The sequence below is a fragment of the Centroberyx affinis genome, unplaced genomic scaffold, assembly GCF_046629955.1.
Source record: "Centroberyx affinis isolate AG114_WGS23_722 - 3 ecotype Tasmania unplaced genomic scaffold, CSIRO-AGI_Caff_v1 ptg001293l_1, whole genome shotgun sequence".
NCBI classification, from domain to species: domain Eukaryota; kingdom Metazoa; phylum Chordata; class Actinopteri; order Beryciformes; family Berycidae; genus Centroberyx; species Centroberyx affinis.
This window is the reverse complement of record NW_027279799.1, coordinates 622501-637490: the sequence shown is the minus strand read 5'-3', so window position 1 is coordinate 637490 and position 14990 is coordinate 622501. Positions and strand designations below refer to the sequence as shown.

General features: G+C 40.7%; 1 protein-coding gene across 1 annotated transcript in view; it reads right to left on the bottom strand.

The window, feature by feature from the left end:
• Positions 1–14990, bottom strand: part of col14a1a (collagen, type XIV, alpha 1a) — a 147689-nt gene that overhangs the window by 56694 nt on the left and 76005 nt on the right. The window contains exons 22-26 of the mRNA XM_071525433.1: positions 11362–11478; positions 7884–8030; positions 5979–6053; positions 3094–3233; positions 200–323 (exon numbers count right to left, since the gene is read on the bottom strand). Coding sequence (XP_071381534.1) covers positions 200–323; positions 3094–3233; positions 5979–6053; positions 7884–8030; positions 11362–11478 — 603 coding nt within the window. The remainder of the gene's footprint in view (positions 1–199; positions 324–3093; positions 3234–5978; positions 6054–7883; positions 8031–11361; positions 11479–14990) is intronic.

The window sequence follows — 14990 nt, the reverse complement described above, 5'->3', positions numbered from 1 at the left end:
GCAAGTGTCGCAAAGCCCTTTCAGAGAAAAATTGACATTTTTATGGAGCTATCCCAAATTTCACAGCTGCACACATGCTTTCTCAAAGTCTGTTCATCAAGCCCTTAAGTGCAAATACCATCGTGGCTGTGCTGAGCGTTATCCACTACTACTACAACTCTACTTCTACTAATACAGCTACTGCTCCTGTTGTCCTGACCTGTTTTGGTGTTTCCTCCCTTGTATCTGATCCTCTGGATGGCTTCCAACAGGGCTTCCTTGTTGCCATGGGAACTCAGCTGGAACTCTGTCCGTGCATCGTCACTGAACTGAGCGATGGCCACCTAGAGAGAAAGAGAGAGAGAGAGAGAGAGAGAGAGAGGTGAAAGAAGTCAAAATCACATATCAAATCAAATTATATCAAGCTACATTCCCCTGGATGTCTATTGTTTCAAATTTACCCTCAGGCAGGTTGACTGACCTCCCTGTCCGGTTTTCAACAATGCTCTGCTTCATGTCCATATATTTACACACATTCACACCTGGCAGCTGCTAAGTCTGCTGGTTCTGTGCCTTGCTCAATGGCACATGAGCAGTATGAGGGCGACATTATCAAGCCTACTAGCCTGGATCCCCAAACTTTCTTCAGTTTTTGTATTTCAACCAACAATTTTTTGATCACAAGTTCGCTTCTCTAAAGCCAACACTGCATACAGTCAGTGCAAAAACATTAGGAACGCCTTCCAAAAGCTGAGTTTGAACATTATCTAAAGGTTTAAAAAATCCTTCTTTTAAAAAATCCTTCTCCTTAGAAATCCTTCTTCAACTTGCCTTCCCTTCATCTTCACTGAAGTGGATTTACTGTAATAGGTGAAACCAAAAATGGATCGCAGCTTTTGCCTTTTTTTTCACCTGGTCAGGCAATATTTCGCACACTGAGAATGTGAAATAAAAGCTCCTGTTGCCAAATGGGAATATCACATTATATCCTCATTTTATGAAAAACTCTTTAAGCCCTATGTGAAAATGCACTGAAATATATATATCCAAACTAAAGACTCCAAAATCAGAGCCATAATCAATCTAATTGCCTTACTCTAAGAAGGCAAACAACTATCATTACCTCCAGACTGGTAATGGTGCTGTTGTTGGCTGGGGCTAGTCTACATTCACCAGCCAACTCTCTCTTTACTGTACAGCCAACTCTCTCACATTACAGCCAATGTTTTGCTCTGGGTAGCCTACTGCCAGTGGGTTAGCGGGTACAGTCAGGGTAGCCCACTGCATAACAGCACACATTACACAGATGAAATAGGATGGTTTAGCGGGCACTACTGTAGTGAGTGACAAATGAACCAACAGAGGTCTAATGACATGGTGTGGGGTTATGTGGGCCAGGATCACTGAGGAATTTACATAACAGTTAGCGAAAGCAACAGGGAACCACTGGCCGGGTCTGAGCCTGGCAAAGCTATATTTCCCTGGTCTCTCTTCACAGATGAAGCTGATCCATGAGAACCCTCTGAGGCAGTGGAGATGGGTAATATTTACTGTGGCAAGGGTGAGGAACTGGCAACTGGAGAAATAAAAATGCAAATAAAATAGTGGGCTTTAAGAGACAAAATCAGCATAACAAAATACTTTTTGGCTATAATTCTGCTCTTGTTAAAATGATGTTAAAATGGTAAAAAAAATGTGCTTATAGTGGATTTTACACTTTGCTTTAAGATGACAGTTCTCTCAGTGTCCTACACTCTAAAGCCAGTGCCTGAACTAGCTCCTCTACTATCTCCTCTATTAGAGAGTAAACTAAATGTTTTCTGGCAATAAAAACAATAAGCAGAGTTTGGCTAACAATGCTCAGCAACAAAACTCACTGGGGGTTTAAAGTTCTCCCTCCACTTTCACTTTTCTCAACTTTTATATAGATACAAGGCTGTGACCATGCTGATTTCTCAGGGGATAGCAAAAGAGAAATGAGTGAAATTCTACTCTGGATCATCCTCCCAGAAACAATAAATGCCAGCAGCAGCAGCAACAGCCTCCTTTCCTGAAACAATAAATGAGGCAAACACACATTGGTCAAATGGAGAAAGGACAACCTCTGATTGTTCAAGTTTCTGATTAGGAAAGATCCTAACATTGTTCAGTTTGAGCAACACACACTGATTTAGTGTTTCTGAAGGGTGGCCGTTTCAGTGTGAAAAGAAGAAAGAGAGTGAAGCAAAGTGAAGAGAAATATAAACTGAGAATAAGTGCCAGGTTACAGAAAAAAGGCTACCAATCCTGTGAAAGCAGCCCATATAGAGCGATACAACAGTCCATCCTTCCATTATGGATGAACAGCATCAACAGGATCCACTTCTCCATTAGCTGTTGACTGGAACTCTTCCCCAGAACGTTTGGACACATTTGGAAGCAAAGGAAATGATTCTTCACATCATGAAGGTTCTCTCTTCCTTGACTGGGCTCTTTTCCCACAGATTTTACCATGACATATAGTTCTATTATTTTAACATATTTTATTATTTCAGTGTAGCTAAGTCCAGATCCACAATGCTTTTCATTACATTTCCCATGAGCATCCATTTATCAGGAAGTACATGGGCAATGAGGAGAATTAATCACAGTGAACAAGTGAGTGAACAAGAATTACAGACTGTAGTGTACTGTACTTCTGTTGGGAAGACTTATTGTGTCAATGACCATTTATAATCTTTTATTTTCATCTGCTTGATGCTTATTTATGATAAGTATGTTTTAAATGATGGCTGACTAGACACAAGAACCACATGAATCACAGCCCATATCAAACCTGCATGCCTGCCTCCCAGTCACAAACATTCATGAGAATATAAGCACACCAAGGAGATTCATTGTAGTGTTGTTCAGACCTGGGTGATCAAGATTGCATTTGCACCTACTAGTATCCTCAAGTCAGAAATCTTTCCCCTTGCTTCTAGTAATGTTGTAGTGCATTCAAGAAAGGGAAAGAAATACAAGTATAAAAATGTATTCATTAAAATTTCTTTCCTGAATTCTTCCTTTGAGGTCAAACAGGACTGGACAGCTAAGGTAAAATGATGGATGTCTGGGTGTGGTCACATGACTGACCTGCGTGCCGTCTGGTCCAATCAGATCCAGTGATCCCATGGTGCTGTAGAGGAAGCGCGTGATCTTCAGGAAGTTGTCGTCTCCAATGGACCAGGAGCCGTCCACCAGGAACACCAGGTCGGCCTTGGCCTCCTTACACACTAGACAGGCAGGCAGGCAGGCAGGCAGGCAGGCAGACAGACAGACAGACAGACAGACAGACAGACAGACAGAGAGAGAGACAGACAGACAGACAGACAGGTAGGCAGGCAGACAGACAGACAGACAGGTAGGCAGGCAGACAGACAGACAGACAGACAGACAGACAGACAGACAGACAGAGAGACAGACAGACAGACAGGTAGGCAGGCAGACAGGCAGACAGACAGACAGACAGACAGACAGACAGACAGACAGGTAGACAGGCAGGCAGACAGACAGACAGGCAGACAGGCAGACAGACAGACAGACAAGCAGACAGACAGACAGACAGACAGGCAGGCAGGCAGACGGACAGACAGACAGATAGATTTAGCCAATACAGCATTTTGTCTCCGCATTTAAAAAGTGTAAACTGCATTCATAAAGTGTAAATTTATACACAACAAAGGTCGGTAGAGGACAAAGCATCAGCTGAATGTTAACTAGATGGCTAACACATTCAGACACTTAGTAAATATGCATAGTATGAACCACTGTAAATATACATCCAGTGGACCAGGGTAAATATGCAAAGTCTGGCTCCACTGTTTAATCTGCACACTGCTAAGACTTGATAAGACATAAAGGTAGGCAGTCTTCCAACTCAGAGTTTCCAACTCTATTGTGTTTTTTTGACAACCTACATGGGCAATATACAATGCATTTGTGTATTTTTTTTCCTTGCATAATGCTTCTGAATGTGCCCATTCATACTCCTGGGTCGATCCTGGGTGCCTTTTCCTTACTTAAGGTTTCTGAATGGCTCCATATAGCCTTATCTTTGCTGCCTCGAAGTTGTTGTGTGGTTTTAGCAAGTTTTCAAACCCCAATTCTGTGCTCAAACCCTCCCCATCGATGATCGTGTCCGCCTCCATAAAAGAAAAACTGAAATATGTGTACAGTGTTTAGGAAGTATGGCTGAAGCTTAGACCTGTGACTGTAATTCTAAAGCCAACAAAGTAGAATATAATATAATATAATATTTCTTCTAGAAGTATTTTCTACTCTGAAGTGATGCGATTGTTTTTCTGAAGAGACGATGTCATCATAGCATCTTTACAGACCCTCATGAGCTGAGCTCTCATGCTTGTCAGAAATGTCAAGTTAAAGGTTAGCAGGAGAACGTTTTGATTAAAAGGTGTAATAAGGTTGATTCTGAGGAAAGTTGTGATCTGATATTACAAAGAGATCTCTTTCTTTCTCTCTTGCCTCCGTCTGTGGTATGATCTCTCTCACCTCTCCTCTCTTTGTCACTCTCACTCTGCCTCTCTGCCTTTATCCGTCTTTCTCACTTCTCTCTGTCTGTCTCCCTTTCTGTAAGCCCCCCTCATCTCTCTCCCTATCTCTCCCTCCCTCTTCTTCTATCTCCTCACTCGCGCCCATCACTTTGTCTAACACACTCTCCCTCTTGTTGCTCTTGTTGTCTTTCTCTCTCTCTCTCTCTCTCTCTCTCTCTCACTCACATTCCCTCTGTTTTCAATTCAATGCAATTCAATGTGCTTTATTGGCATGAATGTTACACAAACAATATTGCCAAAGCTTCAGTTACAATGTTGAATTTGATATAAGACAAGCAATTTTCTATCTACCCCCCACCTCCACAAACACCCCTTACTGTCTGCTCTCCCTGTCTCTCTGGCTCTGTCCTGAATATGGCCCTGAGTAAAGGTTACCTGTCATCACAGATGGAGGGGTTGGTCTGACAAAGGTCAGAAACTTAGACAGAAATGCTTACAGACCAGCCAGCAGGTGTGAGTGTGTGTGTGTATGTGTGTGTGTGTGTCTGTGTGTGTGTGTGTGTCTGTCTGTCTGTGTCTGTGCAGATCAACCTTTTACCTGGGCCGTGGGGCCATCAGACAGGAACAGAGAAGGTGGAGCATCTGGTGGACGCCTCTCAGTCCACTGGATGTGGCCCATGGTAGGAGCTGTGTGTGTGTGTGTGTGTGTGTACCTCTACCCTTTATTCTTAATCTTCCTATGCTTGTGAAGCCATTTGGAAAAATCCTATACAGTAAGAATATTTTGCCTGTCTTGCCAAGCGAAGGCATTCATGCCGAAATATTGGTGCGACTGTTTTTGTCCTCAGAAATCATTTTTAGCGTTTCAGTTTGAACTGCAGTTAGTCGAAGTTTAGGGTAAAGGGTTAACTGTTAGGCACTTAGTGGTTATTAAGGATTCGACATTAGTAAATAGAATGATGTAATGAACATTGCTGGGGAAAGTTACTTTAAAAAGTAATGAGTTACTTCTTTACTTACCTAAAAAAGTAACGCTTTATTAAAAGTAACTTGTTGGCTTACTTTTGTGTAGCACACTTCAAAAACATGCAGGAATATGGCTGGCAAGTGTGTTGTTATTGTTTTAAAATGTGATGCAAGACTGTAGCTCTTTAAAGTAGTAATTTTTTTGTATTAGCATTAGCATGTTGTCTACACTGCAAGATTTTCACTTTCTTTCTACTTTTCTGTAATTCCCGTAAACAAAAATTGAACAATATGAAAGAAAAATCAAAGGAACTGCATTCTAATTTTAAAAAGTAACTAATAACAGATTAAAAGAATTGAAAAAACGATGGCATGAAGTTGCTAGTTAACACAAAAACGTTATCTGAGTACTCCAACGTGTTACCCCCCAACGCTGGGAATGAATAATACACACAATACAAATGTGTGTGTGTGTGTGTGTGTGTTTAGTTTCTCACTCACCTTCTTTAGCAGGGGGGATGGTGGGAGGGGGTTCTGTGGCAGGGGGTTCAGTCGGAGCCTGGGTTGGGGCTGGCACTGGACACAACACACACACACACACACACACAAACACACCAACGGAAACAAGACAAGGTCATCAATCATGATGGCAGTGACAAGCGGCACCATCATCGGCTTTATCTATCCACAGCACACACACGTGCACACACACACACTTGTCTCGATAAGCTAAGCCATGTTTTGGTACAATGAGAGATAGCACTAGTCAAAGTCCTATTTCTATAAAACTGGAACTCTCCTAATCCTCTTCCTGCCTCCGACAGCAGAGTTTTGGACCTTAACAAGGAAAAGATTTCTAGAATAATCTGTATTTACAACCTAGGTACATGGAGAGCAAAATACAGCTTTCTGTATTTTGTTCTGTCTATTTATCACTGAGATACAGCAGTCAGATTCCATCTTTCTGCTTTCTTTCTGTATGTCTTTCTCTTTCCTTCCTTCTACAACTTAGGCATAGCAAAACAATTTTTTATCGATCTAGTATCTCTCTAGCCACCATGTTCTTAAACTATGATTTGGAATCGAAAAGAGCCCCTGGGTTTCAGGTTAAGGTGTGCCTCAGCGCCAAGCCAATTACTTTGCAGAAAGCAGTGGGTTCTGTCAAACCAGCGCCAAGACCGTGCGCAGCAAGTAAATCATCTTGGAAAGATCAGAGACTGTGCAGTCAGACAGACCAACTTCACACATGCAGATAAAATGTCAACAGTAACTCTTGGGGCTGTTGTTGGTGACAAGAGCGATAATTAGCCTCTGTAGTATATAATATACACGATTCACGCATAAACCCAGCTGTATATTTCAGAAAAACATTGCTTCTGCTGTGAGTTTCTCTGTGAATGTGGTAAATGTCCTTAAACAATAAACAGCGGGGTGTCTTGGTGGCTCAGCCGACTAAAGGCGCATACTATGTTTTAGAAACAATATGGTCTGAAAACCGGCTCATTATCGTTGTTAATGTCCTCCCCTCTGTCTCTCTTTTTCCTGTTTTTCCTATCACCCTCCATTGTGTGCTCTCTAATGAAGCGAAAATATAATTAAATAACTTTACAAAAGTCGCAGAGACACACAACAATCACACTATGGAGTTATTATCCAGTTGTCTTTAATCCACTGTTATCTAAATCTATGGACCAATACTATCAACTGGAATTCTAGTGTATGTGTGTGTGTGTGTGTGTGTGTGTGTGTGTGGTTGTGTGTGTGTCCATGTATCTATCTATCTATAACCCTGGTAGAGAGCTGAGCTATCCTGGTCCCTGGGCTGTGCAGTTCACCTCAGCTCATCAGCTGACCAATGAACTGCAACAGCAGCCTCTGGAAGAGAGAGAGAGAGAGAGAGAGAGAGAGAGAGAGAGAGAGAGAGAGAGAGAGAGAGAGAGAGAGATAGAGAGAGAGAGAGAAAGAGAGAGAGAGAGAGAGAGAGAGAGAGAGAGAGAGAGAGAGAAGAAGGCGAAGTTTGCAGAGGCGAGACAGCCACTTGGAGAGGGACAGCAGGAGGACAACTATGAGGGCAGAAGAGGGTTAAGGGGAGGGAGACAGGAGGGGGTGAGAGAAAGACAAGAGACTTGGAAGAGAGATGAAGAGGCAGAAGAAGAGATGAGATCAGGGGGGTGGCTTGGAGAAAGATGGGAGGGGGAGTTGGAGCAGGAGAGCAGAGAAAGGAGAGAAGAGCAATGAAAAGTAAGGGACAGGGAATGGGTAAAATGAGAAGGACAGAGAACAGAGGGGAAGCTGAATGAAGAGCCCCCAAAAAGTAAATAAATTGGGATGAAAGGTGAAAATAAAAGGAATGCAACTGAAAGAAGCACATGTGCATACTGTATATGTAGAATATTTGCTACATACATGTCATGTCAGTGATGGAGACAGCAGGTCCCTCCATTTCCTGGATCCGGGTGTGAACGCTGATCTGGTATTGGCTACTGGGGGTGAGGTCATAGAAGCACTGCCGGGAAGCCCCGCCTCCAAGGCTCACTTCCTGCCTCTGATCATCTGCAAGTAAACAACAACAAAACAGAAATGACTTATCATGAAAGAAGTTCAGATCAAATGTCAAATCAAGTCGAGTTGCTCCACCTTGCTCTTAACATATCACATGTTGAAAATAATACTTTATATCAAGCTTAACAAACAGATGCACTGAAGTATAACCGGAGAAGTTTGTGTTTAGAGTGAACACTTTCATTTCTAAGCTCAATACAAGATTCAAGAACTGCAAGGTTGCCACAGTCGACCTTGTCCTTGATTTCATTTTTCCCCAGAGCAGCACACCAGGTTACAATTGATTGCACTAAATCAAACTCACCCGATCATTTGCAGAACTATAACAGACGAGTGTGACATGTAAACAAAAACTTCTCAAGCAAATTGTATAGAAAAAACAAGCAGACAAACTTCAACACATGTAGCTTTACTCATATATCTGAGCGATAAATAAGGAAACTAAACACAGTTGTGAATGAAAAAACATAAATGTGTCCAAGTGTAGGAAAATCTGGCTATTGTTCACTGAAACTGACACTGAAATGAACAAAGCCTAGATTTGCTTCCTCTATTCTTGTGACACTTTTAAAAAAAAATGCTGACTGCCTCTCTTCAGAAAAATGCAAACATTTTATTTTAAAATGCTGTTTTGGGACATCAGACACTCTGAGAGAGAAAGACAGAGAGTGAAAATCATTTATGTTGGCAGCCGAAGACAAGGACAAGCAGACAAACTGGAAACACACGTACGCATACACTAATAGCTGCCATTCGTCAGTTTCATTAGCCTAATTCTATTTCCCAACGTGTCTCTCATCCAGGAGAATGACAAATTAGCTCCTCTTCCACGTAGGAAATAACCACAGATAAAATTTGGGGAAACAGCTTGTTATGGAGAAGGTGCACTTCTCCATCTGAGAGGGTGTTCAAGCAGCTGGTTGGCTCTGTGTGAGATTAAACCTGATCTCTAAACGACGGCTAGAATATCCGGCTACTACTCAGGCAGGAGGCAGAGACAGACAGAGGTAAATAGAGAGAAACCTGATAAAGGGACGGAAGGAGGGAGAGAGGGAGGGAGGGATAGAGGAGGAGGAGGATGGGATGGGTGGGAGGGAGGGAGGGACAGAGAGGAGGAAAAGGAGGGAAGGATCGGAGCAAGAGGGAAGGCAGCAAGGAGGGTGGGAAGAAAGAAGGAAGAGAAAAATCGTACCTAATCGTCCTACTTTTTGACAGTAATTGGCAGCAGGGTGTGCGTGAGTGTGTGTGTGTGTGTGTGTATGTGCCTGCGTACATCTATGTTACTGTACATGTTTCCTTGATGCATAGGTATTTTTTATTTATCTCTCCATTAATTAGTAGATTTTTACAACAGTAATTGAACTTCTACTGAAGTGAAATTTCAGCAAAGTAAAAGTACTTGTACTTGATTAGGATATTTTAGGACTCCTTCCATTCCTTCGATTCCTGTAATGCAATTTCCCCCAATAACCCAGGTTTACATGGATTTGTTTGATAGGTTGGTAAAATTTTTGTTAGAATTTGTTGGCATTCTTTTCATTTGCTTTGTTGCACAGACAGAACACCGTGATGTATGTGGTGTGATTTTTAGTGATAGCGGAAAGCAGAAGACACTGTAATGTCCTGATTCAGCACACATCCTATTATAACATGAGAGGTATTTGTGTAAACGAAAACACACCGCCACTGCTTCCTATGTGACCTTTTGACAGATGCTGACATTTAAAAAATGAAGTGAACTCAAACTAAGGTTTTTCCATGGCCAGGTAAATCAGAAAGACCAGAAATCTAGGTGTGTTGGTATAACTTGGTATAATGACCTCACTCTGATTAAGATAACCAGGCATCTACATGACATTTGATATAGTTGGAGTACTGCCTCATTGCAAACATACTAACTATAGTGCTAATAGCTATAAACCAGAAAATATCCCCATAAAGAATCTCTGAAAAATGATCCAGAATGCTGTCACTGTTTCATCAAGGTTGTTCTGTCAGTGGACCAGCCCCAAAAAAAGTCTCAAGAACTAAATAATTCCAGTGGTGGAGAAGGGAAAAAGGAAGTAGAGATTTCTCTTGCTAATGTCCTCTTTTTTCATTTGCTGATTGATTTGATCATTTTGCTAGTTCATTCTTTCTTTCTCCTTCCACCCTTCCTTCCGACCTTCGTTCCCTTCTTTCTCTCCCTCCGCCCACCCTTTCCACTGTTTAATTGAGTGAGCTGCCCAATAAACAGCTTCTAAAGGTCATACCCTCTATGTCTTTTTGCCTTTTATTTCTCACGCGATGACAAATAGGAATTCACAAAGCAGTTTTCTCCCATGTCTTTTATTGGGGAGAGATCTATGTATATCATATCTCCCTGCCTTTCTGCGAACAGAGAGATTTATGAGTCTCCTTTATGATCTAAACCTCTGCCATGTTAGAATGACAGAAATATGAAGCACTTATTCCCTCAGAGGCTCATATCAATATGAATCCAGATTACTGTGAAAGATACACAAGTAACCCACACATACGCATGACACACAACATGCATCACATACACAGGCACGTGCAAGCACACACACACGACACACAGTCCTGAGTTATCTTTGCACAAATAATAAATGGAGGAGACGTTTTCATGAGGACAGATTGTAAATCTATAAGGAAACAGATCCTGAGTTTGGCGCTGAATCCAGCCACCTCACCAAATATCACCACTCCAGTATGACTGTTAAACATTTGATTTAGTGACTCAATTTCATTCCAGTCACTTATCTGGCAAAAGCCTCGTTTCTTGCAATGTGGAATGGTGAAACGAGTTGGTATGACTGAAGGTGCACACCGAAATTGTCAATTGCATGTCTATATGCATGCATGTGTGCCAACAAACACACAAACACACACACACACACACACAGGCATCCACTAGGGCTGTTTTCCAAAACTGAGTTTGAATGAAATCATTGCCAGAAATATTTGTTCATTTTATTTCTAAACTTTATTGTGTTATTTTACTCTATTTTAATTCAGTTTTATTTCTGCAGTTAAAAGGTGTGATTCAGCTCACAAATCAACAGGCTGATGAAATTCGACTCTCTGAAAAGTTATGTTAATGAAGTAACAGCAGGGAACAAGCTGCTTTCATGGTGTTTTATTCTGATGTACATAAAAGCAAAACTAATGAAAGCTTTTAAATGTAGTAATGAACTCTCTTTAACCACCTTTGAGAACATAGACTTGGATTTCTACTTGGAATCTGACACACACAACACACACAACACACACATAGAAACACACTGACACACACACACACATTTATGGTAAATCTACTTACTGAGCGTAGACTGTATGGACACTCTGTATAGTGTGGCTTGTGGAAGAGGCTGCCATTGGACACACATGCTGTTGGGACGAACCTGGTAGGTAGACAAGCCAGAGACACCAAGGAATACTGGAGAGAGGGGGAGAGAGAGAGAGAGAGAGACAGAGAGAGAGGGAGAGAGAGAGAGAGAGAGAGGAGAGAAGGAAAGAGAACAAAAGAAGTTAGATTAGTTTAGGTTCTATTATTTGATCCCTGAGAAGGAAAATTAGTTTCCATGACACAAGACTCACTGATGTTCAATATGCTAATCTCTTTTATTACACTTTGTTACTCATTTTCTCACTCATTTTCTCACTCAATTTCTCATTATCAAATGAGATATGAACATTGTGCATCGATCACTGGCACTACAATCTATAGTCTTGTGCTTTAAGTTCATTTCAACATATTTCGTAGAACTCGGATGAAATGAAAGCATGAAGGCTACTATTTGTAACAGCGGTCGCTTTCTTTATTTCTTTGCAACCTTTCAACTGTGTCATTGGAAGTCATTTTGCCGTGATACATAATTGATTAAACTCCTTTAGTGGAAATTTGTCTGTGTTGAAGGCTGCAGTTAAATAAAGCATAGAGTCAGTACAGTCGGATAGATTGTGCAACAAATCACAAAGTCACAGAGCAGGTCAGACTTGATGTTTTACTGCCTCCAAGAGAAGTGATGAGGCATGATGCAGCGAGATGCAAAAACACCTTGAGCAATTTAAATGGTCATATCTTGTTGTGTATTCAGATTTCAGTGTACTGTAGATAGCAAGCAAATCTCCGAGGAACCTCTCCCTTTCCGTCTCTGTGTCTCTCTCTCTCTCTTTCCCCCCTCGTTAACAGAATTTGCTGATGGTATAAAATACACTGGGCTCTTGCACCATTAAATGGATATTTTATGCAGGAACCATATGGCAGGTGCCTTATTTTAAATACTACTGAATAATGCATATGACAACCCTTCATTCCTTTCAATTATATGCAAACACACACACAAATTCACACTAATACACACAGACATGCAAGCATGCAATACATACAAATACATGTGCGCATGTCCAAACATGCAGACACACATGTACATATGAGCATGCAGAGGTGCACCTGTGAGCGCAAACACTTACACACTCACATACACACACCGTGTTACTGAAGTGGAAATATGCATAGACAGCCTTAAACATACAAGAAAAAAAAGAAAAAAAAGAAAACTAGGCCAAAGAAAGGGGAAAGCATGAGGGCAGGGAGAAGGAAAAGTTGAAAAAGTTGAAAAAAGAAGGAAAGAGAGAGCAGAGGATCAATGGTGGCTGTTGCCCATTTAATTATGAAAAGGTCATAGTGAATTGAGTATTCACCACTGATATACACCATGGTGGACCATATGGAGATATTGCAATTAGACAGAGATGACCTGTGTGTGTGTGTGTGTGTGTGTGTGTGTGTGTGTGCGTGTGTGTGTGTGTGAAAGAGAGAGAGAGTGAGACAGAGGAAGAGAAATTGAAAGAGAAATAAATAATATGAAAAAAGAGAGAAGGAGACAGAGAGAATGAATGATGAGGTAAAGGGAGATAATACAGTCATCTGTATTCTTATTCTTATCTGTATTCTGTGCTCAGTCATTTGTGATGGTATTATTGGTTTGAATTTTTATGTACGCCTACTGTTACGCCACAAATTAACCACTAAAATATGTAGTTTTCCAGGAAATAAAGATAATGGGATTTTGACATATGGAGAATTAGCTAACATCCATTGTGACTTTAAACCTACTTTAGTCTCCTGGTTCCGTTCTAGTATATCTATTTCTATGTACTGCCCAAACAGAGGTTTTGTCTTTCCTACACAGGTGTTGCTGTTTCTCCAATCACGTCTGCTTGCTGGTTTTTGATGTACACTGTCCTACATGTATGTATTGTGCTCTAAAGGAGCTTGCTCCGAAACACGTAGGCCAATAAAGATGATTGAAGGGCTCAAGTTACCATCCTGAACCTTTTTTCTCAGTTGCTATTAGCTGCTGGAGTTGAGCCGTTTCTAATCATGTCTTCTACACATAATCCTTTCATGGTGGGGAAAAGTATTTCTCTCACTTTTTGTGCAAAGAACACATTATTTCCAGTGTAAGACACTGTGCTGCTCAGTTCACAAATTTCATGAGACCAGGTTGACTGAGCACCCTTCAGCAGTCCCTTTGAACAAAATACATTTTTACGGCACGGTTGAAGCACCAGCACCTCACAACAAACTACATAAAACTTCATTTGGGGGAAACAGTTTCATTTCATTCAATGGTCCTCAAGGTACCAATAATTTTTACACTATACTTTTTATACTACACACTAGTATGCTTAATTTATTGTAGCAAACATGCCAGTTGGCCCCCTTGATAAGGCTGCAATGAATGTGCTGTACTCAGGGAAATATGTGAGTGAAGATAAATGGTGACAACATCTCTCTAATTAGAATGACAAATGGCTGAATGCATCCCTCTTGATAAGTCAGAGCTCCTCCACTGGAAAGTACAAATATGGACAAGGATTTTAACCATTTCCCAGTCTTTAAAAATATGGGAAAACAAATCAAAAAACAAAAAACAAAAACATAAATATCTATGGAAAAAGTCTGAAAATTCATCAATACACTGTGAATACGTAACCCACTGAGTAATTAGCAATTAATCATTTCCTTAACCCATGGTCAAAGGTGTGGAATAATTAATTACACACACTACAATGTACAAAGGTCTGTAAAAGTGTGGAATATTAAAACGGAAAATGTCTTGGAAGGCTAAATGTATTCCTTCTTTATGTATAGATATTAATGGGGCATGTGAAGGGAAAGGAAATTGGCCTGTCCACCATCCTTCATGTTAAATGTGGAGAGATGGCCAGTAGAGGTACAGTACCATCATGGAGTGGCACCACAAGGACAAGGTCTAAAGTTTGAAGTGTAAAGATAAATATGTAATGTTAATAAATCTACATGCCAGAGCTTGATATTTAGTCTTTCTCTTCTCATAAAAGTATTATTCATTACGAGGAAGTTGTCATTCATTCTACAGGGGGATGATTTGAGAGAGGATGAAGGGAAATGGCATATAAATGTAGCACAAATTAATTGCAAATTTGTGTATCAAAAGTAATCCTCTTGTTAACTGTAGATTATGTGTAAATCTATTAATCAGTCTATATTGAGTCTTAGCTTTTTTTCCCAACATTTTTCTCCAAAGAAAAGGAAAATAAGTAGCTTTTCAGAGACTTTCTTTGTCTTGAGTGTTAATGTGCATGAGAAATTAATGAGCTATTCAAATTAGAGCATGTTTGCTTTGATCCCATTGGATGCTCTACCATTTGAGGCTTACTGTCTGGCCAATCAGACAGCAAGCCTAAAAGAAAAGTAAGTAAGTTTTAAAGCAACGGATGATACAGCAGTTTTTTGATAATCACACACATACACACATACACACAGAAAGACAGTAAACCCAAAAGACAATATTAATGTTTAGTGATAGGTAGTGAAACAGCACTATTCTGATAGCCTGCTAGAGGGGTTTCAAGCGTGCACGCACAGATGGATACATGCACACATACACCCACACATAC